General features: G+C 44.8%; 1 protein-coding gene across 4 annotated transcripts in view; it reads left to right on the forward strand.

Moving 5' to 3' along the window:
• The window catches only part of appa (amyloid beta (A4) precursor protein a), a 38,842-nt gene extending 20,059 nt beyond the window's left edge, over nucleotides 1-18,783 (forward strand). Inside the window, exons 3-16 of one of the 4 annotated variants that reach the window (XM_041866956.2) lie at nucleotides 964-1,093; nucleotides 1,323-1,435; nucleotides 3,030-3,214; nucleotides 3,741-4,033; nucleotides 5,164-5,331; nucleotides 9,777-9,910; nucleotides 10,266-10,340; nucleotides 10,603-10,752; nucleotides 11,095-11,223; nucleotides 11,621-11,720; nucleotides 14,455-14,685; nucleotides 14,959-15,104; nucleotides 15,850-15,996; nucleotides 16,717-18,783. In XM_041866956.2, coding sequence (XP_041722890.2) covers nucleotides 964-1,093; nucleotides 1,323-1,435; nucleotides 3,030-3,214; nucleotides 3,741-4,033; nucleotides 5,164-5,331; nucleotides 9,777-9,910; nucleotides 10,266-10,340; nucleotides 10,603-10,752; nucleotides 11,095-11,223; nucleotides 11,621-11,720; nucleotides 14,455-14,685; nucleotides 14,959-15,104; nucleotides 15,850-15,996; nucleotides 16,717-16,818 — 2,103 coding nt within the window. In that variant the 3' untranslated portion in view covers nucleotides 16,819-18,783. Of the gene's footprint in view, nucleotides 1-963; nucleotides 1,094-1,322; nucleotides 1,436-3,029; nucleotides 3,215-3,740; nucleotides 4,034-5,163; nucleotides 5,332-9,776; nucleotides 9,911-10,265; nucleotides 10,341-10,593; nucleotides 10,753-11,094; nucleotides 11,224-11,620; nucleotides 11,721-14,454; nucleotides 14,686-14,958; nucleotides 15,105-15,849; nucleotides 15,997-16,716 lie in introns of all 4 variants that reach the window. The other 3 variants (XM_041866955.2, XM_041866957.2, XM_041866958.2) reach the window with 3 other exon arrangements.
• Nucleotides 18,784-24,728: the final 5,945 nt, after the last annotated feature.

Below are 24,728 nucleotides of genomic sequence, written 5' to 3' on the forward strand. Positions count from 1 at the left end.
CCTGCAGTACTCGTAGGAGAGGGAGGAGAGAAGAGAAGGAGGGAGTAGAAAGGGTGGCTTTGGCATCAACCAGGACTGCCCGGAGGTAGGAAGAGAAGGGGGGGATAGAGGCATGTATCAAGAGCTACGTATTGCCAGGAGCTAGGGGGGAGGGAAGGTGGTAGCGTTAGGGGGAGGGAGGAGCTAAAGGAGAAGGATCAAGAGCCAAATCGGCATCCTGCAATATTGCCGGGGGGGGGAGAGAGAGAGCGAGAAGAGAGGAGAGGACATGGGGGAAGAGAGAGGGAGTAGGGAAGAAGAGACATGTATTGCCAGGTGGTAGGGTTAGGGAGAAGGGGAGAGGGAGGGTTCAAGCTCAAGTAAATGTAATTAATTTACATGGCACAATACAGTTGAACTCTGAATTGTTTGATGAATAAATAAAAAAAACTAAAGGGAGGGAGGGAGAGAAAGAGACATCAGAAAGGAATGTGCATAGAGAGGAGTTGGAGAGTAGTGCTGTTGTTAAAATGGAGATTGAGAAGAATTGGGTCAGGGAAACGGTGGATAAATGATAAACCAATTTAAAGGCAGGAAAGGAGGGGGGAGTGAGTTAGTGAAGTAATTGGATGAGAGGAGCGAAACAGAGAAGTAATACTTGGAGAGGTGGATTAGAGAAGAACCGAGAACAATGAACAGAGGGAGAGGGGGATATAGAGAGAGGGGGAGAGAGTAAGAAAGAGAGAGGGCTGTGACCGGATGGTAGGGACAGATGGGAGGATGTGGATGAACAGTGATTGGGAGAGAGCGAAAGAGAGAGTGCTCACCACCCTGTGAACGGATGGTGGGACAGATGGGTGATGATGTGGAAGAGAGGGAGGAGGAGAGGGAGAGATCAATCATAGATAGAAAATGGGATGGGGGGGTGAAAGGAGATGATGATGATGATGATGATAGACAGACACCGTGTTTCTTCTCTCCCAGGTGTACCCTGAGCTGCAGATCACCAACGTGGTGGAGGCCAACCAGCCAGTCAGCATCCAGAACTGGTGCAAGAAGGGCCGCAAGCAGTGCCGCAGTCACCTGCACATCGTGGTGCCCTACCGATGCCTAGGTACAAATGCACTGTGTGTGGGGGGGTGGGGGAGGCCTGTGTGCATAGGGGGTGTGTGGGTGGGGTCGACGGTTCACACGTGTGTGTGTGTGTGTGTGTATGGAGATGAAATTTATGTGTGCTTTTGTCCTATTTGAATTAGTAAAAAGTGGTTATTTTGTTGTTGGCTGTTGTTTTTTATTTGTTCTTATGTCTGTGTATTAATTGGCTCTGTCTGTGTATGTTGCAGTGGGGGAGTTTGTCAGTGATGCCCTGCTGGTTCCTGATAAGTGCAAGTTCCTGCACCAGGAGCGCATGGACATGTGTGAGAGCCACCTGCACTGGCACACCGTGGCCAAAGAGGTGAGACCACGCACACACACACATACATGCTACATATTTTACAGAATGCCACTCCATCCGCAGTAGGGGCAGGGGCGCACCCAAAAGTGTTGACCCTCTGTGTATGTCTGTTTTTATTATTTTACCCTGTAAGACAAAGTTTTCTTAACTTTATCTATCTTAGTTGGATACATCTTGAGTACTTACTAGTTCATGTAGGCCATATACTATCCACCAAATACACCCACCCTAAAGTGCATAAAACAACAAATCTATGAAATGATTGTATAGTAATACACTATATATACAAAAGTATGTGGAAACCCCATTCAATTAGTGGATTCGGCTAGTTCAGCCACAGTCGTTGCTGACAGGTGTATAAAATTGAGCATACAGGCATGCAATCTCCATAGACAAACATTGGCCTTAGAATGGCCTTAATGAAGAGCTTAGTGACTTTCAACGTGGCACCGTCATAGGATGCCACCTTTCCAACAAGTCAGTTTGTCAAATTTCTGCCCTGCTAGAGCTGCCCCGGTCAACTATAAGTGCTGTTATTGTGAAGTGGAAACGTCTAGGAGCAACAATGGCTCAGCCGCGAAGTTGTAGGCCACACAAGCTCGCAGAACAGGACCGCCGAGTGCTGAAGCGCATTGCGCGTGAAAATCATCTGTCCTTGGTTGCAACACTCACTACCGAGTTCCAAACTGCCTTTGGAAGCAATGTCAGCACAACAACTGTTCGTCAGGAGCTTCATGAAATGGGTTTCCATGGCCAAGCAGCCGCACGTAAGCCTAAGATCACCATGCGCAATGCCAAGCGTTGGCTGGAGTGGTGTAAAGCTCGCCGCCATTGGACTCTGGAGCAGTGGAAACACGTTCTCTTGAGTAATGAATCAAGCTTCACCATCTGGCAGCCCAACGGACGAATCTGGGTTTGGCGGATGCCAGGAGAACGCTACCTGCCCCAATACATAGTACCAACTGTAAAGTTTGGTGGAGGAGGAATAATGGTCTGTGGCTGTTTTTCATGGTTCGGGCTAGGCCCCTTAGTTCTAGACGATTCTGTGCTTCCAACTTTGTGGCAACAGTTTGGGGAAGGCCCTTTCCTGTTTCAGCATGACAATGCCCCCGTGCACAAAGCGAGGTCCATACAGAAATGGTTTGTCGAGATAGGCGTGGAAGAACTTGACTTGCCTGCATAGAGCCCTGACCTCAACCCCATCGAACACCTTTGGGATGAATTGGAATGTTGACTGTGAGCCCGACCTCACTAATGCTGTTGTGGCTGAATGGAAGCATCTAGTGGAAAGCCTTCCCAGAAGAGTGGAGGCTGTTAAAGCAGCAAAGGGGGGACCAACTCCATATTAATGCCCATGATTTTGGAATGAGATTTTCGACGAGCAGGTGTCCACTTACTTTTGGTCATGTAGTGTATAATAAACAAAACCTGGATCAATTATGTCAGAGTAGGAGTGCTGATTTAGGATCAGTTTAGCCTTTTAGATCACCATGAATAGAATGACATGGACAGGGGGGAACTGATCCTAGATCAGCACTCCTACTCTTGATACATGCAGCCCTTGATTTAACTGCCCCATCCCTCTCTCACCCAGTCCTGCGGAGACCGCACCTTGAATCTCCACGACTACGGGATGCTGTTGCCGTGCGGCATCGACCGTTTCCGGGGGGTGGAGTTTGTGTGCTGTCCGTCAGACAGGGAGACCGACAGCACTGAGCAGGACGAGGATGACTCAGACGTGTGGTGGGGAGGAGCCGAGACTGACTACACTGACAACAGGTACACACCCACACACAGGAGCTCATACAGTACTCACTTAGATTCATACTTATACTAACCTTGTCCTCAGGCTATTGTGCACAGTGCATATCAGCCTGGGATATCAATGATTCAAAGTTGGCCTTTGTGGGAGAGACCATAGAATTCTATGGGAGTGAGTAAAGTATTTATCATTTTAAAAAATCGAATCACACGACTGCGAGGCGGAACGTAAACTGAGGTGCGCCAAGACACATACGGGGAGGGCTAGGGGGAAGGTGTTGTGGGAGATGATTGGTTGGTAGATTAAGCCGATTAAGCCAATGCCTACCGGTCTTTCTGTATTGGCTAACGACGGCCATGTTTGACGCGCTGGTCCACCAGGCTCTTTGCCCATTTGGGCGGAAGTGTCTGGGAACAAGATTATACTTATACTAGCACTCACACACATACAGTACACACACTCATAACAACATTACTCACACACATCCTCACTATCCCTCACTCCCTCCCTCCCTCCCTCACTCCACCTCCCTCCCTCTCTCAGTATGGCCAGGGGGGCTGTAGAGCTAGCTGGATCCGCGCCCCAGCAGCAACAACAGGAGGAAGAGGAGGAGGAGACAGAGGAGACAGCCCCTGCCTTGGTAGAGGAAGATGATGAGGATGTGGAAGAGGAAGAGGAGGAGGAGCAGGAGGTGGTGGATAATGACCAGGATGGAGACGGGGACGAGGACGAGGAGGATGATGACGTCATTGACGATAGCGAACCCACCACCAACATCGCCATGACTACCACCACCACTACTACTACCACCGAGTCTGTGGAGGAAGTGGTCAGAGGTGAGAGGGACTGGGAGGACCAGGGGCCATGTGTGTGTACATCATTTACTGTGCATTTACTCTGCTTGTCTATTTAAAGGTTGAGTGAGTGTATGCAGGGGTGGAATTGGGGGGAGCCAATCTAGAAACTCACCACTGTAAATCAGTAGGAATTCAGCTAAATCTCCATCCCCACCATTCATTTACAGTGAAATGCTTACTTACAAGCCCTTAACCAACAATGCAGTTTTAATAAAACAATGCAAATAGTCCGGGTAGCCATGATTAGCTGTTCAGGAGTCTTATGGCTTGGGGGTAGAATCAAATCAAATCAAATCAAATCAAATTTTATTGGTCACATGCGCCGAATACAACAGGTGCAGACATTACAGTGAAATGCTTACTTACAGCCCTTAACCAACAGTGCATTTATTTTAAACAAAAAAGTAAGAATAAAACAACAACAAAAAAGTGTTGAGAAAAAAAGAGCAGAAGTAAAAATAAAGTGACAGTAGGGAGGCTATATATACAATAGATATATACCGTATATATACCGTATACACGGGAGGCTATATATACAGGGGGGTACCGTTGCATAGTCAATGTGCGGGGGCACCGGCTAGTTGAGGTAGTTGAGGTAATATGTACATGTGGGTAGAGTTAAAGTGACTATGCATAAATACTTAACAGAGTAGCAGTAGCGTAAAAAGTATGGGGTGGGGGGGCAGTGCAAATAGTCCGGGTAGCCATGATTAGCTGTTCAGGAGTCTTATGGCTTGGGGGTAGAAGCTGTTAAGAAGCCTTTTGGACCTAGACTTGGCACTCCGGTACTGCTTGCCGTGCGGTAGCAGAGAGAACAGTCTATGACTAGGGTGGCTGGAGTCTTTGCCCCCCATATTTCACCCGAGTGTATGACATTACAGTAGTGTGTGTGTGTAAGTTCACACACCATTGGAATGCTCACGCCTGTACGATTATAAGTATGTGTTCCAAATGGCACCCTATTCCCTATATAGTCCACTACTTTTTGACCAGGGCCCATCGTGCACTACTTTTGACCAGATCCCTATGTAGGGAATAGGCCGGGTGCCATTTGGGACTCACCCTATGTGTGTGTGTGTGTGCTGACGGCTCATCGTCCCCCCCACCAGAGGTGTGTTGGGCGAATGCGGAGACGGGCCCATGCCGTGCCATGCTTGCACGCTGGTACTTTGTCCGCGAGGAGGGCCGCTGTGCCCAGTTCATCTATGGCGGCTGCGGGGGCAACCGCAATAACTTTGAGTCGGAGGAGTACTGCCTGTCTGTCTGCAGCACCGTCAGTAAGTCAGTCACACAGACAGCGTCCTGTCTACCTGTCTGTCTGCGTGTCCACGTCTGAAAGCTAGCCTCTGTCGTTAGCCCTCTGGCTAGCTAGATGCTAACCACGCTAATACTACTTCACGCTACATGCTAACCTCTGGTCTCACTAACCACCACTTGTACTGCCTGTCTGTCTGCTGCACTGTTAGTAAGTCAGTCACACAGACTACCTGTCTGTCTGCGTGTAGTGTCCATGCCGGCTAGTTACCGTTTTGCTAACCGTCTGACTAGCTAGCTCTTTACCACGCTAGTTCGCGCTAACCTGTGGTCTCACTTAACTACCCCTTGTTGTACTGCCTGTCTGTCTGCAGCATATTCAGTAAGTCAGTCACACGGACAGCATAGCATCCTGCCTAACTGTCTGTCTGCGTGTAGCACTGTTAAGTGTCCACGTCTGCTAGCTAGTGTCTGGTTAACCGTCTGGCTAGCATATGGCCCTAGCCGTCTTGCTACCTTGGTGCTAACTACACTAACCATGTCCGCTAGCCGTTAACCATGCTTGCTAACCACTCTGGTCTCACTAACCACCACTCGTTGTGTGTTTACTGTAGGCTTGGGCGATATACCGTATACCGGGGTATTTCGAAATACAGACGGTATGTTTTTCAATACCGTTAAAAATAATACATGTACAGTGGGGAAAAAAAGTATTTAGTCAGCCACCAATTGTGCAAGTTCTCCCACTTAAAAAGATGAGAGAGGCCTGTAATTTTCATCATAGGTACACGTCAACTATGACAGACAAAATGAGAAAAAAAAATCCAGAAAATCACATTGTAGGATTTTTTATGAATTTATTTGCAAATTATGGTGGAAAATAAGTATTTGGTCAATAACAAAAGTTTCTCAATACTTTGTTATATACCCTTTGTTGGCAATGACACAGGTCAAACGTTTTCTGTAAGTCTTCACAAGGTTTTCACACACTGTTGCTGGTATTTTGGCCCATTCCTCCATGCAGATCTCCTCTAGAGCAGTGATGTTTTGGGGCTGTCGCTGGGCAACACAGACTTTCAACTCCCTCCAAAGATTTTCTATGGGGTTGAGATCTGGAGACTCCAGGACCTTGAAATGCTTCTTACGAAGCCACTCCTTCATTGCCCGGGCGGTGTGTTTGGGATCATTGTCATGCTGAAAGACCCAGCCACGTTTCATCTTCAATGCCCTTGCTGATGAAAGGAGGTTTTCACTCAAAATCTCACGATACATGGCCCCATTCATTCTTTCCTTTACACGGATCAGTCGTCCTGGTCCCTTTGCAGAAAAACAGCCCCAAAGTATGATGTTTTCACTCCCATGCTTCACAGTAGGTATGGTGTTCTTTGGATGCAACTCAGCATTCTTTGTCCTCCAAACACGACGAGTTGAGTTTTTACCAAAAAGTTATATTTTGGTTTCATCTGACCATATGACATTCTCCCAATCCTCTTCTGGATGCACTCTAGCAAACTTCAGACGGGCCTGGACATGTACTGGCTTAAGCAGGGGGACACGTCTAGCACTACAGGATTTGAGTCCCTGGCGGCGTAGTGTGTTACTGATGGTAGGCTTTGTTACTTTGGTCCCAGCTCTCTGCAGGTCATTCACTAGGTCCCCCCCGTGTGGTTCTGGGATTTTTGCTCACCGATCTTGTGATCATTTTGACCCCACGGGGTGAGATCTTGCGTGGAGCCCCAGATCGAGGGAGATTATCAGTGGTCTTGTATGTCTTCCATTTCCTAATAATTGCTCCCACAGTTGATTTCTTCAAACCAAGCAGCTTACCTATTGCAGATTCAGTCTTCCCAGCCTGGTGCAGGTCTACAATTTTGTTTCTGGTGTCCTTTGACAGCTCTTTGGTCTTGGCCATAGTGGAGTTTGGAGTGTGACTGTTTGAGGTTGTGGACAGGTGTATTTTATACTGATAACAAGTTCAAACAGGTGCCATTAATACAGGTAACGAGTGGAGGACAGAGGAGCCTCTTAAAGAAGAAGTTACAGGTCTGTGAGAGCCAGAAATCTTGCTTGTTTGTAGGTGACCAAATACTTATTTTCCACCATAATTTGCAAATAAATTCATAAAAAATCCTACAATGTGATTTTCTGGATTTTCTTTTCTCAATTTGTCTGTCATAGTTGACGTGTACCTATGATGAAAATTACAGGCCTCTCTCATCTTTTTAAGTGGGAGAACTTGCACAATTGGTGGCTGACTAAATACTTTTTTTCCCCACTGTATATACTTTTTGCTTAAGTTAAGTGTAAATATAACAAATCTAAGATGTGTCAAATGTTATCCGGTTTGCTAACTTGCTGGATAAGGGGCTAGATGTCAAGATCAAGCTTCTTGGTTACAGCAGAGACATTCAATCCCCTCCTGGATAAAAATCCCTGTTACCTAAATTGTTTTGTGTGTTGCTTTCTTTTTTTTAAATAGCGCCCCTTGTGTGCATATTCGGTAATACCATATACCCCGGTATGGTACAGAAACGGTATGACTATGAAAATCTAGATACCGCCCCACCCCTAGTTTACTGTACACATGGACGAATACATTCACACACACACTTATCCTTTAACCTGTTTGTGTGTTTTAGAAGACACTAAAACGAGTGATTTCACCTGTTTTTCCACTGATTCCGTATGAGCGAACACCTGTGTGTGTGTGTGTGTGCGCGTGCCAGATAGGGAAGGCAAATGTTTCTCTCTCACACTAATTTGAGTGTTGTGTGAGGCAGTGAACTGACAGTCGTGTGTGTGTGAACGAGAGCATATGATCCAACCAGCGATGGTTCACTCTCGCTCCCTCCCTCCCTCCCCCTACTATCTTTCTGTATACAGTGTCTTCTCTCTCACACTCCCTCTTTCTCTCACTAATCCTGTCTTTCACTCCATCTCACCTCCTCTGTAGCAGCCTCTGAAATTCTGTGTGTGTGTGTGCGAGCGTGTGTGAGATTTCTACTTGGTTGAGCAGAGCTGTGAAAGACAGTTCTGTAGTATGGGAACGAGACTACAGCTTGTGTTTACACCAACTAGCAACCCTCTGCACCAACACACTCCCTCTGTGTCCAATGCGCCTCGCACCCTCACCTTTCACACGGTCATTTAGCGGTTACTGCATGATCAACAAGCGGTCACAGTGGGGTCAAAGCCAAGGGGTCACACTGCGGTCAGAACTAAAGATAGGACTCCCTTGTTTAGGCTTAGCTTGTTTGACCGTATCAATTAATTACATCATGACCACATAGACCGGACCCAGAGCAGAGTCCAAGTTAGAATTGTATTAATGGTTCTGCTTTGTTCGGATCACAAAATGCTCTTGGTTGTTTTGGGACTATTGAGTGTCTGTGAAATTAAGTCATGTGCTAATCTCTGAGACAAACTATAACAAAAAACAAGCTTCACATGACACACACACAGGTTCCAAAGTATCACATCAACGCTTCCTTATTCATTTATGTATTCATGTAAGAAATAATAAATGTATGCAGTTCAGTGTTTAATCAAGGACTCTGATGATGATAAATACAGTATGTCACGTAATGTGATATACATAACATACACACACACACACACGCACACACACACACACTTTAGCCGGAGGATATTTTACAACATCATTACGCTCAGAATATTACATAAATGAAAGCGATTTACTTTTTAATGTCAAACCGATAGATACAGGTCATGCAAGGTATCCCAGCCTTAAGGCATAACAGCTTTTTAGTAGGTTCTTCTGTAGTAGAATAAATGGGGGAATTGATAAAGTAACTCTATTCTAGAGAGGATTCTAATCAAACATCTAAATGACTTGGAGTGTCTATGGAAGAGACTATGTTGAAAGAATTCTGGTAACTTATATTCTGGTAACCAAAATACCAAGGTTTTGCAGAATTCACAGTTGGAAGATTCCTGGAATCAGGAGGGAATAAGCAGGAAATCTGGAATCCTCCAACCAGGACACACACACACAGAGACACCAGCCACCCTTCAAACGCACACTTCTCTGCTTTTTCACTCTGTCTGTATTGTTTACTCTCGTTCACTCACTCGATGAATCCCTAACCAACCTGTTGTTACTAACACTAATATTATTAATCATCTCGCTTTAGTGTCTGCTGTTATGGACCTGCTACATGGTGTTGGTAGTTTGGATCTTCTGTCTTTTTACTTTGTTTATTGGTGTTATATTACTGCCTCCGGATCCTTATTTCAATCAAATCAAATAATCTGAAAGCACTTATCGTAAGTCACTCTGGATAAAATGGTCTGGATTTTGAGGAGGAAAGCAATGTAAGAAGAAACATAGAAAAAGGGATGCGGGGGAGGTGAAGGAAAGATGGGGTTATCTGAAGACCAGATTGTAAGAGTAATTTTCTCAATTTCTCTCCATCTCATCCCCATCTCTCCCCCCTCCACCACCCAGTGCCCACCGCCACCCCCAGCCCTCCCGATGCCGTGGACCGTTACCTGGAGACGCCCGGGGATGACAACGAACACGCCCACTTTGCCAAGGCCAAGGAGAGTCTGGAGGCCAAACACCGCGAGAGGATGTCCCAGGTAGGAGAGAGGAAGAGAGAAGGGCAGAGAAGGGAGGGGCAAAGGGGACGGAGGGGGTGAAGAGGGGGGGAGAGAGGAAGAGAGGGGTTGAGAGTGGAAGGGGGAGGGATGGGTGAAGAAGGGGGAGGGAGGGGTGAAGAAGAGGGAGGGGGGAGGGAAGGAGAGATAAAGAGAGGTGTTGAGAGTGGAAGGCGGGAGGGAGGATGGAGAAGGGGTGAGGTTGGGGAGGGTGGAGAGAGAAGGAAGCAAAGACACTGTTGAGGTGAAAATACCATGTATGAACGTAGCCACAGGGAAGGAAGGGTAGGGAGGGGAAGGGGTTAGATACAGCAGTAACCTGTCTTTCTTCTTGTAGGTGATGAGGGAGTGGGAGGAGGCAGAGAGGGAGGCCAAGAGTCTACCTCGTGCTGATAAGAAGGCTGTCATCCAGGTCAGACACAAAGGATACTCAAACATATTAATAAATGCTAAATCAGCGACTGTCAATGTCATAGGTGTGTGTCTTGAGTGTAGGAGCTGAATATTTGAAAATAGCGTGGTGGTGGTAGGGACTCTGTCTATAATTTAATTTGTGTGTGTATCATATACTGTATATAAGTGTGTCTTATCATGAATGTATCATGTGTATTACATTTGTGTGTCATGTTGCATAGTATAATAATGTGTGTGTGTGTATCACACAGCGTTTCCAGGAGAAGGTTGAGGCCCTGGAGCAGGAGGCAGCCAGTGAGAGGCAGCAGCTGGTTGAGACCCACATGGCCCGGGTCGAGGCCCTGCTCAATGACCGCCGCCGCCTGGCCCTGGAGAGCTACCTGACCTCCCTGCAGGCCGAACCACCCAGGGTAGATAGAGAGTACATAGTAACAGAGTATAACACACACACAGGTAGAGAGTAACACACACACACACACACACACACACACACACAGGTAGAGAGTACAGACATACACACATTGTTGCCTGGCCCTGTAGAGCCACCTAACCGCCCTGCAGGCCCAGCCACCCAGGGTAGGGACACATACACACTATGCAGACATATACAGACACATACAGTACATATGGATCATCCTACCATAGTCCTACTCCTCCCACACACAGACCGACGTTCTGACTCTCTCTCGCTCTCTCCCTTTTTTCCCTTTCTTCTTCTCTCTTTCCCTCTACCCCCCCCTCTTTCTCTCTAGCCTCGTCATGTGTTCAGCCTATTGAAGAAGTATGTCCGTGCAGAACAGAAGGACAGACAGCACACCCTTAAACACTTTGAGCACGTCCGCATGGTCGACCCCAAGAAGGCCGCACAGATCCGACCCCAGGTAATAAGCCCACATTTTAATGTGTTTTACGTGGTGACCGTGATTTTGTTGTCATTCTCATGAAGGCCATTGAAGGTCGAAACAATTTGATTTGAACGAATTAGATAAATAATGATATTTATTGATGCTCTTATTACTTTTTGTATGCACCTCGTCTCACGTTGGTTGAGTGCCTTCTACTCCTCTCCAGTGCAGAAACAACAAAATATTTGCCATTTGTACCAAATAAAATAATAAACCTAGAAACAACATTTCTCATCCACCACCAAGCCCAAACATGCTCACACGCACAAACACCAATACACCTCTGAAGGGTATTTTGGTAACCTCCTGACATGTACAGTGTATGGCTCACAGAAGATAGCTTGTATTAAATAGCATTCAAATGTACTTGTAGGTACTGACCCACCTGCGTGTGATTGAGGAGAGGATGAACCAGTCCCTGGGTCTGCTCTACAAGGTGCCGGGAGTGGCCGACGACATCCAGGACCAAGTTGGTGAGTGTTATTTTCAGTCTCATCTCTCCTTTAATTACCCAGGTAAAGGTTGACCAGGTCTGTGTGCAAGCATTAACTGATATGAACCAGTAACCTTCCCTCATCCACACTGTCACCAAGCAAGTAAGTAGGAAAACCTGCAAAATCGGCAGTGTATCAAATACTTGTTCTCCCCACTGTAACATCATGACATTCCTCAATTCTCTCCTCCATCAAATCAATAACTATAACCTCTCCCTCCCTTCTCCTTCCCACTCCCTCCCTCACTCTGTCTGTGTTTGTCTGGGTCTTGAGTTGTGTGCGTCACCGAGCCATCTGTGTCTGAGTCAATCTCAGACTCTGTCTAGTTTCCCCTCCTCTCAGGCTGCTCCCCTGCCCTCTGTGCACACACACACACCGCCTCCCAGCAACACAGACATTGGTTTGCTTTTCTCCTGTATTTAAAACAAATGAGAACAGAGAGCGACCTTGTGTTTCAAAGTGAAGTGCATGCTATGGGCCCTAGTCAAAAGCAGTGCACTATATAGGGAATAGGGTGACATTTGGGACGCACACTTTAAGTCAATACGCGTTACACACTCCTTTGGAATGTAATGGCATTGCCCATATTACCTTTTTGGCCTCTCACACATAGTGTGCGTCCCAAATGGCACCATTTTCCCTTTATAGCGTACTACTTTGGACCAGGGCCTTGCAAACGTATTCATCCCCCTTGGCGTTGTTCCTATTTTGTTCCATTACAACCTGTAATTTAAATGGATTTTTATTTGGATTTCATGTAATGGACATACACAAAATAGTCCAAATTGGTGAAGTGGAATGAAAAAAAAAACTGGTTTCAAAAAATTCAAAAACATTTATAACGGAAAAGTGGTGCGTGCATATGTATTCACCCCCTTTGCTATGAAGCCCCTAAATAAGATCTGGTGCAACCAATTACCTTCAGAAGTCACAGAATTAGTTAAATAAAGTCCACCTGTGTGCAATCTAAGTGTCACATGATCTGTCACATGATCTCAGTGTATATATACACCTGTTCTGAAAGGCCCCAGAGTCTGCAACACCACTAAGCAAGGGGCACCACCAAGCAAGCGGCACCATGAAGACCAAGGAGCTCTCCAAACAGGTCAGGGACAAAGTTGTGGAGAAGTACAGATCAGGGTTGGGTTATAAAGAAATATCTGAAACTTTGAACATCCCATGGAGCACCATTTAAATCCATTATAAAAAAAATGGAAAGAATATGGCACCACAACAAACCTGCCAAGAGAGGGCCACCCACCAAAACTCACAGACCAGGCAAGGAGGGCATTAATCAGAGAGACAACAAAGAGACCAAAGATAACCCTGAAGGAGCTGCAAAGCTCTGTCCATAGGACCACTTTAAGCTGTATACTCCACAGAGCTGGGCTTTACGGAAGAGTGGCCAGAAAAAAGCCATTGCTCAAATAAAAACATAAGCAAACACATTTGGTGTTCGCCAAAAGGCATGTGGGAGACTCCCCAAATATATGGAAGAAGGTACTCTGATCAGATGAGACTAAAATTGAGCTTTTTGGCCATCAAGGAAAACGCTATGTCTGGCGCAAACCCAACACCTCTCATCACCCCGAGAACACCATCCCCACAGTGAAGCATGGTGGTGGCAACATCATGCTGTGGGGATGTTTTTCCATCGGCAGGGACTGGGAAACTGGTCAGAACTGAAGGAATGATGGATGGCGCTAAATACAGGGAAATTCTTAAGGGAAACCTGTTTCAGTCTTCCAGAGATTTGAGACTGGGACGGAGGTTCACCTTCCAGCAGGACAATGACCCTAAGCATACTGCTAAAGCAACACTCGAGTGGTTTAAGGGGAAACATTTAAATGTCTTGGAATGGCCTAGTCAAAGCCCAGACCTCAATCCAATTGAGAATCTGTGGTATGACTTAAAGATTGCTGTACACCAGCGGAACCCATCCAACTTGAAGGAGCTGGAGCAGTTTTGCCTTGAAGAATGGGCAAAAATCCCAGTGGCTAGATGTGCCAAGCTTATAGAGACATACCCCAAGAGACTTGCAGCTGTAATTGCCGCAAAAGGTGTCTCTACAAAGTATTGACTTTGGGGGGGTGAATAGTTATGCATGCTCAAGTGTTCTGTTTTTTTGTCTTATTTCTTGTTTGTTTCAACAACAAAAAAATATTTTGTATCTTCAAAGTGGTAGGCATGTTTAAATCAAATGATACAAACCCCAAAAAAATCCATTTTAATTCCAGGTTGTAAGGCAACAAAATAGGAAAAATGCCAAGGGGTGTGAATACTTTCGCAAGCCACTGTATATAGGAAATAGGGTGCTATTTGGGACGCATCCATATTCTAGTGATCCTATTTTATTGTTGTCTTGTCTTTTATGTACTAATAAATAATGGTAACGGTTCAGTTAGTCATTTCCCACTCCACTGCAACAGCGTTGACGTTTTCTCTCCTTTTCTCCCTCTCTACCCTTGTTTCTCCTTGTTTCTTACACCTTCCATCCTCCCCTTTCTATTCTTATCATCTCTCTCTCTGCTGCTGTCCTTCACCCTCTCCCCCCGTTTCTATTTCCTCTCCTTTCTCCCACCTTATTCTCTTCCTCCATCTTTTCCCCTCCCTCTCTCCCCACACCTTTTTCTTTATCTGTCATTCCCCCTCTTTCCCCACCTTTTTCTTCTCCATCTCCTCCTCCCCTCCCTCTCTCCTTCCCTCTCTCCAGAGTTGCTGCAGAAGGAGCAGGAAGAGATGGCCCAGCAGCTGTCCAACCTGCAGAGTGACGTGCGGGTGAGCTACGGCAACGACGCCCTGATGCCCGACAGTCTTCCAGACAGCACCAGGGCCACCCTGGACCTGCTGCCCCAGGAAGAGAGCCTGGACCTGGGCATGGGTCTGGACGGACTGGGCTTCATCCACCCCGAGAGCTTCAACCAGGTCAACACCGATAACCAGGGTAGGTGTGCCCTAAAGCTATGATCAATACACCCAGAATCAGGATAGGTATAGTACAGACTACCAGAGTATACACCCAGAATCAGGGTGAGAACAGACAGAACCAGGGTAGGTGTACTATACATACCACCATGTTATAAACATAACTACACATTAAATGTACCGAATCCATAACTGATTGTAGACAGCTGTCAGGGTCTTGAAAGGGATGACATCAAAGCGAAACTATGTTAAGAAGATACTCATCCTCCCTTTTCACTTTCTCTCTCCCTAGTCGAGCATGTGGATGCCCGCCCTATTCCTGATAGAGGTTTTCCAACACGACCAGTGTCTGGTCTGAAGCCAGAGGAGATCCCTGAGCTCAGGATGGAGGCAGAGGAGAGGCACAGCACCGGATTCGAAGTGCACCACCAGAAACTGGTATCTACACGCACACACATACACATACCACCAAAGCTGGTACACACACCACTCCATTTTGTACATTTGGCCACAGATACAAGCATCCTGGAGTTATCCCAGACATATCCATGACCGAATCCATACCCATATGGGTATATCCATATGTCTATCCATATGTATTGGCTGACCGTGTCCTTGTGGCCAACTTACTAATGCCATGGTAACCAAGGCCTGCCGAGACGACCAGGGTTGGTAACTGGCGTCTGATGCCAGGATGTTAGTTTCACACCAGCACTAATTTATAATTGTCCTCAGATGAACACTGTCTGGAATTGAAAACACAACACACACCACACACACAATAATTGGTGCCCAATTAAATCTCTTATATATTTAGTAATTTTCCTCATTAAATAAGGAAACTATTATTATGTAACATTAATCTTGTATAACATATCATAACATAGCTTTAAGCTTACCTCTAAAATCCCTCGATAATGTAACTCTGAACCTTAATCCCAAACCCCCTCAACTTTACCGCGGCCTCTTTAACACCTAAACAGTAGTCCTAACGTTAGATTACAAATCATGTCTTTTGTATTCAGCCCCATTCCTACTCCAACTTAATTTCACCTTAATGCCTTGTACTCCTGACCCCAGATCTGCCTCCTTAAATCCAGTCAGTGTTTGTGATTGGTTGTGCATTGTGATTTACAGTCCCTCTCTCTTTCCATCTCCCTCTGTCTCTCTCTCCTCTCTCTAGGTGTTCTTCGCCGAGGATGTCGGCTCTAACAAGGGCGCCATCATCGGGCTGATGGTGGGAGGCGTCGTCATAGCGACCGTCATCGTCATCACCCTGGTGATGCTGAGGAAGAAGCAGTACACGTCCATCCACCACGGAGTCATCGAGGTGAGGGGTAGAGGAGATGTGTGTGTGGGCTTGTATTACTATGCTAGTGGGTACCGGAAATCCCCAAAACATCCCCACAAGGATAGTGAAACAAGGGAAATTCTCCTACGAGGACAAAGGCTATTTTAGGCTTAGGGGTTAGGTTTAGGGTTACAAAAGGGGTTAGAATTTAGGGTTAGGAGGTAGGGTTAGGTTTATGGTTAGGAAAATAGGATTTTGAATGGAAATCAATTTTAGGTCGCCACAAGGATAGTAAAATATACGCTATGTGTGTACTGTTATTGACTTTGGCTCAGTGTTTCCTTTGTCTCTATTTCTATTGTTTATGAGTTTGTTTAAGACTTCTATCTAAACAATGTACATGTACCGTGTCGGCATGGGTACGAATCCATCCCACTGTCTATCTGTAAACATGTAAGGAGTGGGAACCGCCCCCACTCGTTCAACAAAAAAAAAGAACCAGAATAGTGTACGACACGTGTCAAACTCATTCCACTAAGGGACGAGTGTCTGTGGGTTTTCGCTTCCCCCTTGTTCTGGATTGATTAATTAAAGTAACTAATTATTAAGGAACTCCCCTCACCTGGTTGTCTAGGTCTTAATTGAAAGGAAAAAACAAAAACCTGCAGACACTCGGTCCTCCGTGGAATGACTTTGACACCCCGGTGTACGAGGACATACCTTATTTTTGTGTGTAACACATCTCTCTCTGTTCTCCAGGTGGATGCAGCAGTCACCCCTGAGGAGCGCCACCTGTCCAAGATGCAGCAGAACGGCTATGAGAACCCCACCTACAAGTTTTTCGAGCAGATGCAGAACTGAGGAATGACAAACCCCTCACCCTCTTGACCACTACCCAACCCCTCTAACCCTCCACACCCCCACGCCCTTAACCCTATCCCCACCCCAAACAAACCCTATCCTACCCTCAAGCAGTGCAGGTTGGAACCAGGCACCACTATCACTCCTGGTGTAGATGGAGACTGTCCCCTTCAACACTGGTCCAGAGTCAGTTTTTAGTTTTTGACTTGGAATGAGTTGAGGTATGGACTTGGGTAGGTAGATCTGACTCCAGACCAGTGTTATTTAAGGGGGCATTCTCTGGCTGTATTGCCAGCCACACTGTCCCCAACCCTACACTACTGCATTCTCTCTATACACTGGGGAATAGGTGAGGTCTATGGGTCAATGAAGCCTCCTCTCCTCCTCTCCATCTATCCTTCCTTCCTCCCTCTTTCCTTCTCTGTGCATTCTTATGACAGCTGTGCTGCGTTAGGTCACACAAGGCTAGAATGATGATAATGATGATGATGTACTCTGAATGAGCTCTTTATTTTAGTTATTCTATCGTTTCCGGTTTTGTTTTTCAAAAAATAAATTTAAAAAATCAAATCAAAAAAAATCATATGTAAAGAGAAAAAAACAAGTCCTTTTTTAAATTATGTGTAATGTAACAAAGTAGCTGTTCCTGTTTTAGTGCATGATGACAAAAATTACGACGGGGTTATTATTGAAAACAAAAAAGATCTTTGAGTCTCCAGAGAGATTCTCACGTAGAGACTATCATTCTAGCAGGATTATACATTTAGTATCTTTCTCGTGATCACGTGACTTAAATGACATTGGATAAAAAATATATATGAATCTCGGTGAATGGGCTCTCTGCTTGGATATCATGTTAAATACACTGTAAGAGAGATCTGTGCTTTTTGGATTTAAAAGTTTCTTCTTTTTTTATTTTAACCATGCTATGTTCCTAAAACTGCGGGGGGCTGGCTTGATCCGTATGTGTATATTATTATTATTATTATATAATTGTGATTATTATCTTTAGTTTATTGCGTTGGCATCCTATTGCGTTGGCATCCTATTGCGTTTGCAGACTTTAGGAATCAGTCCTATTTAATTGTTGATTTCTTTTTTTTGATTTCATGTTGTCGTGTGTTTTTTAAAGATAGGGGTATGTGGCGGGAAGGCCGGTTCCGGACGAGGGAGGGGGGTGGATGATTCTGTGTGTTCTCCAGTCTAGTTAGCGTTTTTGTTCCGGTTCTATGTTTCCGCAGAAATAAACAACGCTCTTCTCTGTACATTGTTTGTGATATATAAGAACAATCCAAGACCATTTTGGGCTTACTTACTCTTCCCAATCTGTTCCTTTCTTCCTTCGGCTCATCCTTCTCTCTTTCTCTCGCTGTTGAGACTAGAAACAGAACAGGATCAGTGCAGGGGGGTGTGCATGTGAAAGATTGAGAGAAGGAATGAGGAAGAGGTAGAGGGAATTACTAGCTGTTCCAGATGGATAGTCACAGGCAGTCAGTAAAATGAATTTACAACCCCCTCCTCCCCTCTTTCCCCTATTTCAGGCATGCTACTCACCTCTCTCAAGCACTTGTCTAGAACCAGCCAGACGACGACCTCTACCATGGCCTATAAAGCAAGTAATTGGATGGACTACAGTTTCAGTGAGGAGTAGTGCAAAATATAGGCCGGGGATAGGGTGCCATTTTGCGACACAGTACTAGAGGAGGTAAGGCAGTGTTTTGGTGGTGTGTAGAGCTGTGTGCATCACACACTGCTGCAGGTGGGTCAGTCCTTTGCTTGGGTTTTCAGAGGGTGCATTACCTCACTATAGCCAGAATAAGGCAGTATAGAGTTAGAGAGAGCAGGGTTTCTTTTTCTTTCTCTGTGGCTTTATTTCCACTGTGTGTAATTGTGCAAGCCATTTGCTTTGACTGGAAAAAACGCTTTCTACACTATTCCATAAATAAAGTTTTGAATGTACATACAGCTCTCACTGAGTCATGGCTATTTTCACTACTGTCAAAGCCCATTAGAATTGAGCTGTAATTAATATTGTAGTGACCGCAACACTGAGCGACCTTGTCAAGAGGTAAAGACCTCTTGGCGTAATGGTTAGCGTGTTGGCTTGACAATCGCAGGACCCAGGTTTGAGTCCTGGTCTGGGCTTCTCCCTGAATTTGCTCCATTGGTGTCAAAATTGGTCTCGCAAAGAGTTGTGTACACGTGAGGGACTTGATATAGAGAAGAGGTACATTTTTGCCACTTAAAAGGAACAGATGGCTTTATCACTGTGGTGGTACCCTAAAAGTGTATATTTTCTAAACGTACAGTTTTGTACCTGTGGACTTATATGGTACACTATTGGCTCTTTTATATATTGCAAGGCACCCTATGTAACGCAAAGTAACATGATTACGGATAGTCCTGAATGAATCGTGAATAATGATGAGTGAGAAAGTTACAGATGCACAAATAATATACCCAGTGGCGAACAGTCATTGAGGCAGAGCCCCACCTGTTTAGCTAAAATAAAATAAATGTGTGGCCTGTTTTGCATGTTATTTTGGCAATAATACGTGTCACATATCAGTTTGCAAACAATGTAAAAAATAAAATAATCATTGAGTTAATAAAGACGCATACAAACATGGTCTCCTTTTTGCTTTCTTGAGGAAGGCAGCTCCAAAATGCAGGTGTTTCAGCCTAGCTCAGTGCTTTCTGTGGTGGTGGGGCAGCCAGTAATGTTCTCTAGTTGCGTGGTGATTGGCTTAGTGTTCTGTCACTCATGGGGACACTACGTCACCGCAACATCTACAAGGAGAGCTCGAAAATTCAAGCCCCTTGGGTGCTGCCATAGATTTACATTACAATTGCCCATCCAAGAAGGCTCAAGGTCATTGGCCACAGATAAAATGACGTCAAATCACATTATATCTATCTACCGTAGCTTTGATTGGACTGACCATGTCAACATCATACTTTCACAATCTTAGCTAGCAAGCAGTCATCATGAATCAAGTCGACAATCTACTGGCAAATCCTTTTCAATCCTTGTCATATGAAGAGAAATGATAGATAAAACGTATCGGTACTCATCGGCCATTGGACATAAATATTACACAACAAGTTGGAAATCGCAAATTCAACAATGAGCGGTTTGGAAGGAATCAGTGGCTAACTGCAAGCATTGCAAGACAATCACTAGCCTACTATTCAGTGGACTGGGTATGTGGTCCAAGTCTGGGTTTAAGGGTCTTTTTTCCAAGCTTAAAAGGATAAACATTCACATGCAAGACCATGGGCCAGAAAAAGGTTGAATACATTGGCCATGCTGTCAATCCAGCATGACTTCTGCCCGTTCAAACAACTGGAAACTCGTAACTGGGAAATCTCAGACTTCAGTGAGTTCAAGACAACTGGGAACTCAAGTTGAGTCCAAAAATGTATTTTATGCTGCTGCATAAATTATGTAATATGCCAGGGAGATATATATACTGTAGCTAATAAAGTAATACAAAGTGTATGTTGTGTAGTAAGCTGTTAGTAGCCCATGTGCCTCACCCTAATAATTTGGTCCCTTTCCCCCTCATAACTTAGCCTACTGTTCTGACTTGGTGGTGCACATGTAGCCTATAGCCTGTTTTAGAGAAATGTAATCATTGAATATTGTAAGAGCTTTCATTGTCTGCTTATATGCCCCCTTTATTTATCCTACAGTTCTGACTTGGTGTTCAGGGAGATTACTGTAAGAATGGCCCATGTTCTGAATTCTGCCGCTGTACATTTAAAAAGTGCTGAACAAGTAGTTATATTGACTACGTCCATCCTAGCTCGCTCATTAATGTCTTAATCGAAATTACGGATTGCCTCTTATCCGCTCGTCCTTCCCTTATGCCATAGTCTCAATTGTCACCACATTTGTTAAACACGTTAAGCAAGTCAGCCATATCAGCTATGTTTTAAAAAAAGGCAGCAAATGAGTCTGAATTAACTGTTTCCCTGCCAGACAAGGCTCCGCTGATAGCCAGGTGTAGTGGTGGAAAGGATTTACTCCATGGTGCTGAAAATAAAGTTCTGCTGTTGGGACAGCAATATGTAGACCCTAACAGTTTGTGGGAACGGTTTGTCATTGTTTTAGTGCAATTAATGTATCGTTTAGTGTTGTGGCTTTGCTGGCATGCATCTAAAAAATTGTTTTTGAGTTTGCCCCACCAAGATTAACATGCTAAAATCTCCACTGATCATACCCCCAAGACATTCTAACCTCTCCCCATTACAATAACAGGGGAGGTTTGCATTTTGGGGAAATATTTGTGCGTCTGTAACGTTCTCATTCATTCACGATTCATTCAGGACTATCCATAATCACATTAATGTAGAAGTGTTTAGAAACATTATCTATTCTTATTTACAATAAAAGTGACTCCAAAATTACACAATACATTATTTACCATTCATTACTATTGGGCACAAATTAATCTGAAACACAACCGAAACAAACAGAAACTGTTCTCTAAAATGGGGGGACTATGTACAAAAGGGCAGTAATTTCTAAATGGTTCACCCGATATGGATGAAAATACACTCAAATTAAATTAAATCAAATCCAAAGTGCTGGAGTACAGAGCCAAAACAACAACAAATGTGTCACTGTCCCAATACTTTTGGAGCTCACTGTATATTGAAGCAATAAGGCCAGAAGGGGTGTAGTATATGGCCAATATACCATGGCTAAGGGGTGTTCTTATGAATGACGCAACGCAGAGTACAGTCGTGGTCAAACGTTTTGAGAATGACACACATATTAATTTTCACCAAGTCTGCTGCCTCAGTTTTTATATGATGGCAATTTGCATTTACTCCAGAATGTTATGAAGAGTGATCAGATGAATTGCAATTAATTGCAAAGTCCCTCTTTGCCATGAAAATGAACTTAATCCCAAAAAAACATTTCCACTGCATTTCAGCCCTGCCACAAAAGGACCAGTTGACATGTCAGTGATTCTCTCGTTAACACAGGTGAGAGTGTTGACGAGGACAAGGCTGGAGATCACTCTGTCATGCTGATTGAGTTAGAATAACAGACTGGAAGCTTTAAAAGGAGGGTGGTGCTTGAAATCATTGTTCTTCCGCTGTTAACCATGGTTACCTGCAAGGAAACACGTGCCGTCATCATTGCTTTGCAAAAAAAGGGCTTCACAGGCATGGATATTGCTGCTAGTAAGATTGCACCTAAATCAATCATTTATCGGATCATCAAGAACTTCAAGGAGAGAGGTTCAATTGTTGTGAAGAAGGCTTCAGGGTGCCCAAGAAAGTTCAGCAAGCGCCAGGACCATCTCCTAAAGTTGATTCAGCTGCGGGATCGGGGCACCACCAGTGCAGAGCTTGCTCAGGAATGGCAGCAGGCAGGTGTGAGTGCATCTGCACGCACAGTGAGGCGAAGACTTTTGGAGGATGGCCTGGTGTCAAGAAGGGCAGCGAGGAAGCCACTTCACTCCAGGAAAAACATCAGGTACAGACTGATATTCTGCAAAAGGTACAGGGATTGGACTTCTGAGGATTGGGGTATAGTCATTTTCTCGGATGAATCCCCTTTCCGATTGTTTGGGGCATCCGGAAAAAAGCTTGTCCGGAGAAGACAAGGTGAGCGCTACCATCAGTCCTGTGTCATGCCAACAGTAAAGCATCCTGAGACCATTCATGTGTGGGGTTGCTTCTCAGCCAAGGGAGTGGGCTCACTCACAATTTTGCCTAAGAACACAGCCATGAATAAAGAATGGTACCAACACATCCTCCGAGAGCAACTTCTCCCAACCATCCAAGAACAGTTTGGTGACGAACAATGCCTTTTCCAGCATGATGGAGCACCTTGCCATAAGGCAAAAGTGATAACTAAGTGGCTCGGGGAACAAAACATCGACATTTTGGGTCCATGGCCAGGAAACTCCCCAGACCTTAATCCCATTGAGAACTTATGTTCAATCCTCAAGAAGCGGGTGGACAAACAAAAACCCACAAATTCTGACAAACTCCAAGCATTGATTATGCAAGAATGGGCTGCCATCAGTCAGGATGTGGCCCAGAAGTTAATTGACAGCATGCCAGGGCGGATTGCAGAGGTCTTGAAAAAGAAGGGTCAACACTGCAAATATTGACTCTTTGCATAAACTTAATGTAATTGTCAATAAAAGCCTTTGACACTTATGGAATGCTTGTAATTATACTTCAGTATACCATAGTAACATCTGACAAAAATATCTAAAAACACTGAAGTAGCAAACTTTGTGAAGACCAATACTCGTGTCATTCTCAAAACTTTTGACCATGACTGTATATGTGTATTAAATAGGCTATAGCCTACTCTATTTAATTGAGACCACACACACCCCTGATCTCGCAAGTAGGCCTATGGCTACTGAACTTGAAGCAGCAAGAAGGATGACAGCGGTCACTTGCACTTTCTATTTTGCATATAGGATATATCCTACCTTTTAGGAGGACGATTTGCAGGCAGAGACAAATAAACGGGTAATCAATATTTATTTAAAATGAAAAGACGCAACACTCTCTCACCATGGTGTCCTGTGCACGCGTTTTCCTTTTCAATTATGATACTTTTTTTGATTGCACCTTGACTCACATTGGTTGAGCGCCCTACACTTTTCCCATGATCAATATTTATTTACAGACATTGTAGTAAACTATATTCTACTGATATTTAAGGTAATTTCCTTGAAAATATAACTGCCACGTGATTCTCCGCCAATGCATAGGCAGCCTACTCTATTTCAATGAGACCACACATATCCTATTAGACTCACTTGATCTTGCACGCCCAACTAGGAGGCGACGAACTTTGGGACTGGTAAGGACATCTCAGGGCTTCATGCCCTCTTCTATCCGTCTTCTCCATGTATCGGTCTGGTGAAGGTCAGGTTTGGCAAGGTACAAGGTACAAGGCGGGTGGTCCAGTTCTCCTTTCTTTATTTTATTTTTTTCTCAACTTGATATGATTTTTAAAAAACTTTAATGGATTTAAAGTGCAGTAAAACTGGCGTTTAGGTTGTTAAAATGTCAGCTTCTATTGAAGTACCTATCAGCGGGAGTAAGAGTGGATAAAATCACAATAAAATGCATCAGATATCCCCTCTAAAATGGTTTTAAAAGTGATATGCTCAATATTTAAGAAGCATGGAGAGGAGGGTGCTGGATAAAAATCTGGTCGGTCAGCTTGTTCCTCCCGAATCATGGGTTTCAGAGATGGATTGTCCACCAACCTGAGGGTAAACCTGCGCCCCAGAACAGCCATCCTCTCCTCTACTGTTCTCAATCCTGAAAGTTAATGTATGTAGTGTGTGTTTGTGTACGTGGGGAGTCTGTATGCCATCTTGATGGCAAAGTTTTGAATAGTCTGACATGAGACCTCCCCACGTTACACCAGGCTTGTGTAGCATACTCAAAGAGTGGCGGGATGTAGCTCTGGTACACTCTGATGGCTGTTCCAGGCGTGCCTCCTCCTTTCCTTCTGCAGAGTACCCTCAGGTGGTTCATTCACTTCCTTCCCTCCTTCTCCATGCACTCCGTGTGGGCACTCCAGGACATGTTTTCTTGAAATGTGACCCCAAGGAACTTAGCCGTTGGGGTCGTCTGGAGTGCCTGTCCATACAGTTTAAGGTGCACTTGCTTGGTTCTTTTGGGGTTTCTGGAGATTTTTTTTTTAAAATTCTACAGAGAAGAGTAAGCACTGGGTCTTCAGGGGGTTGAGCTTGACCCACCACTGATTGGCTCAGTTCTCGATCTCTGTTATGCTCCTCTGTAGCTTTTTTCCAGCATAGGCAAAGGCCCAATAACAGAGGCCCAATAACAGAGATCATCTGCAAACTGGGCCACATGTCCCTCTCTTGGGTGGGGGTAATAAATATCACAGA

Source organism: Coregonus clupeaformis, unplaced genomic scaffold (assembly GCF_020615455.1).
Source record: "Coregonus clupeaformis isolate EN_2021a unplaced genomic scaffold, ASM2061545v1 scaf0870, whole genome shotgun sequence".
Taxonomy (NCBI): Eukaryota; Metazoa; Chordata; class Actinopteri; order Salmoniformes; family Salmonidae; genus Coregonus; species Coregonus clupeaformis.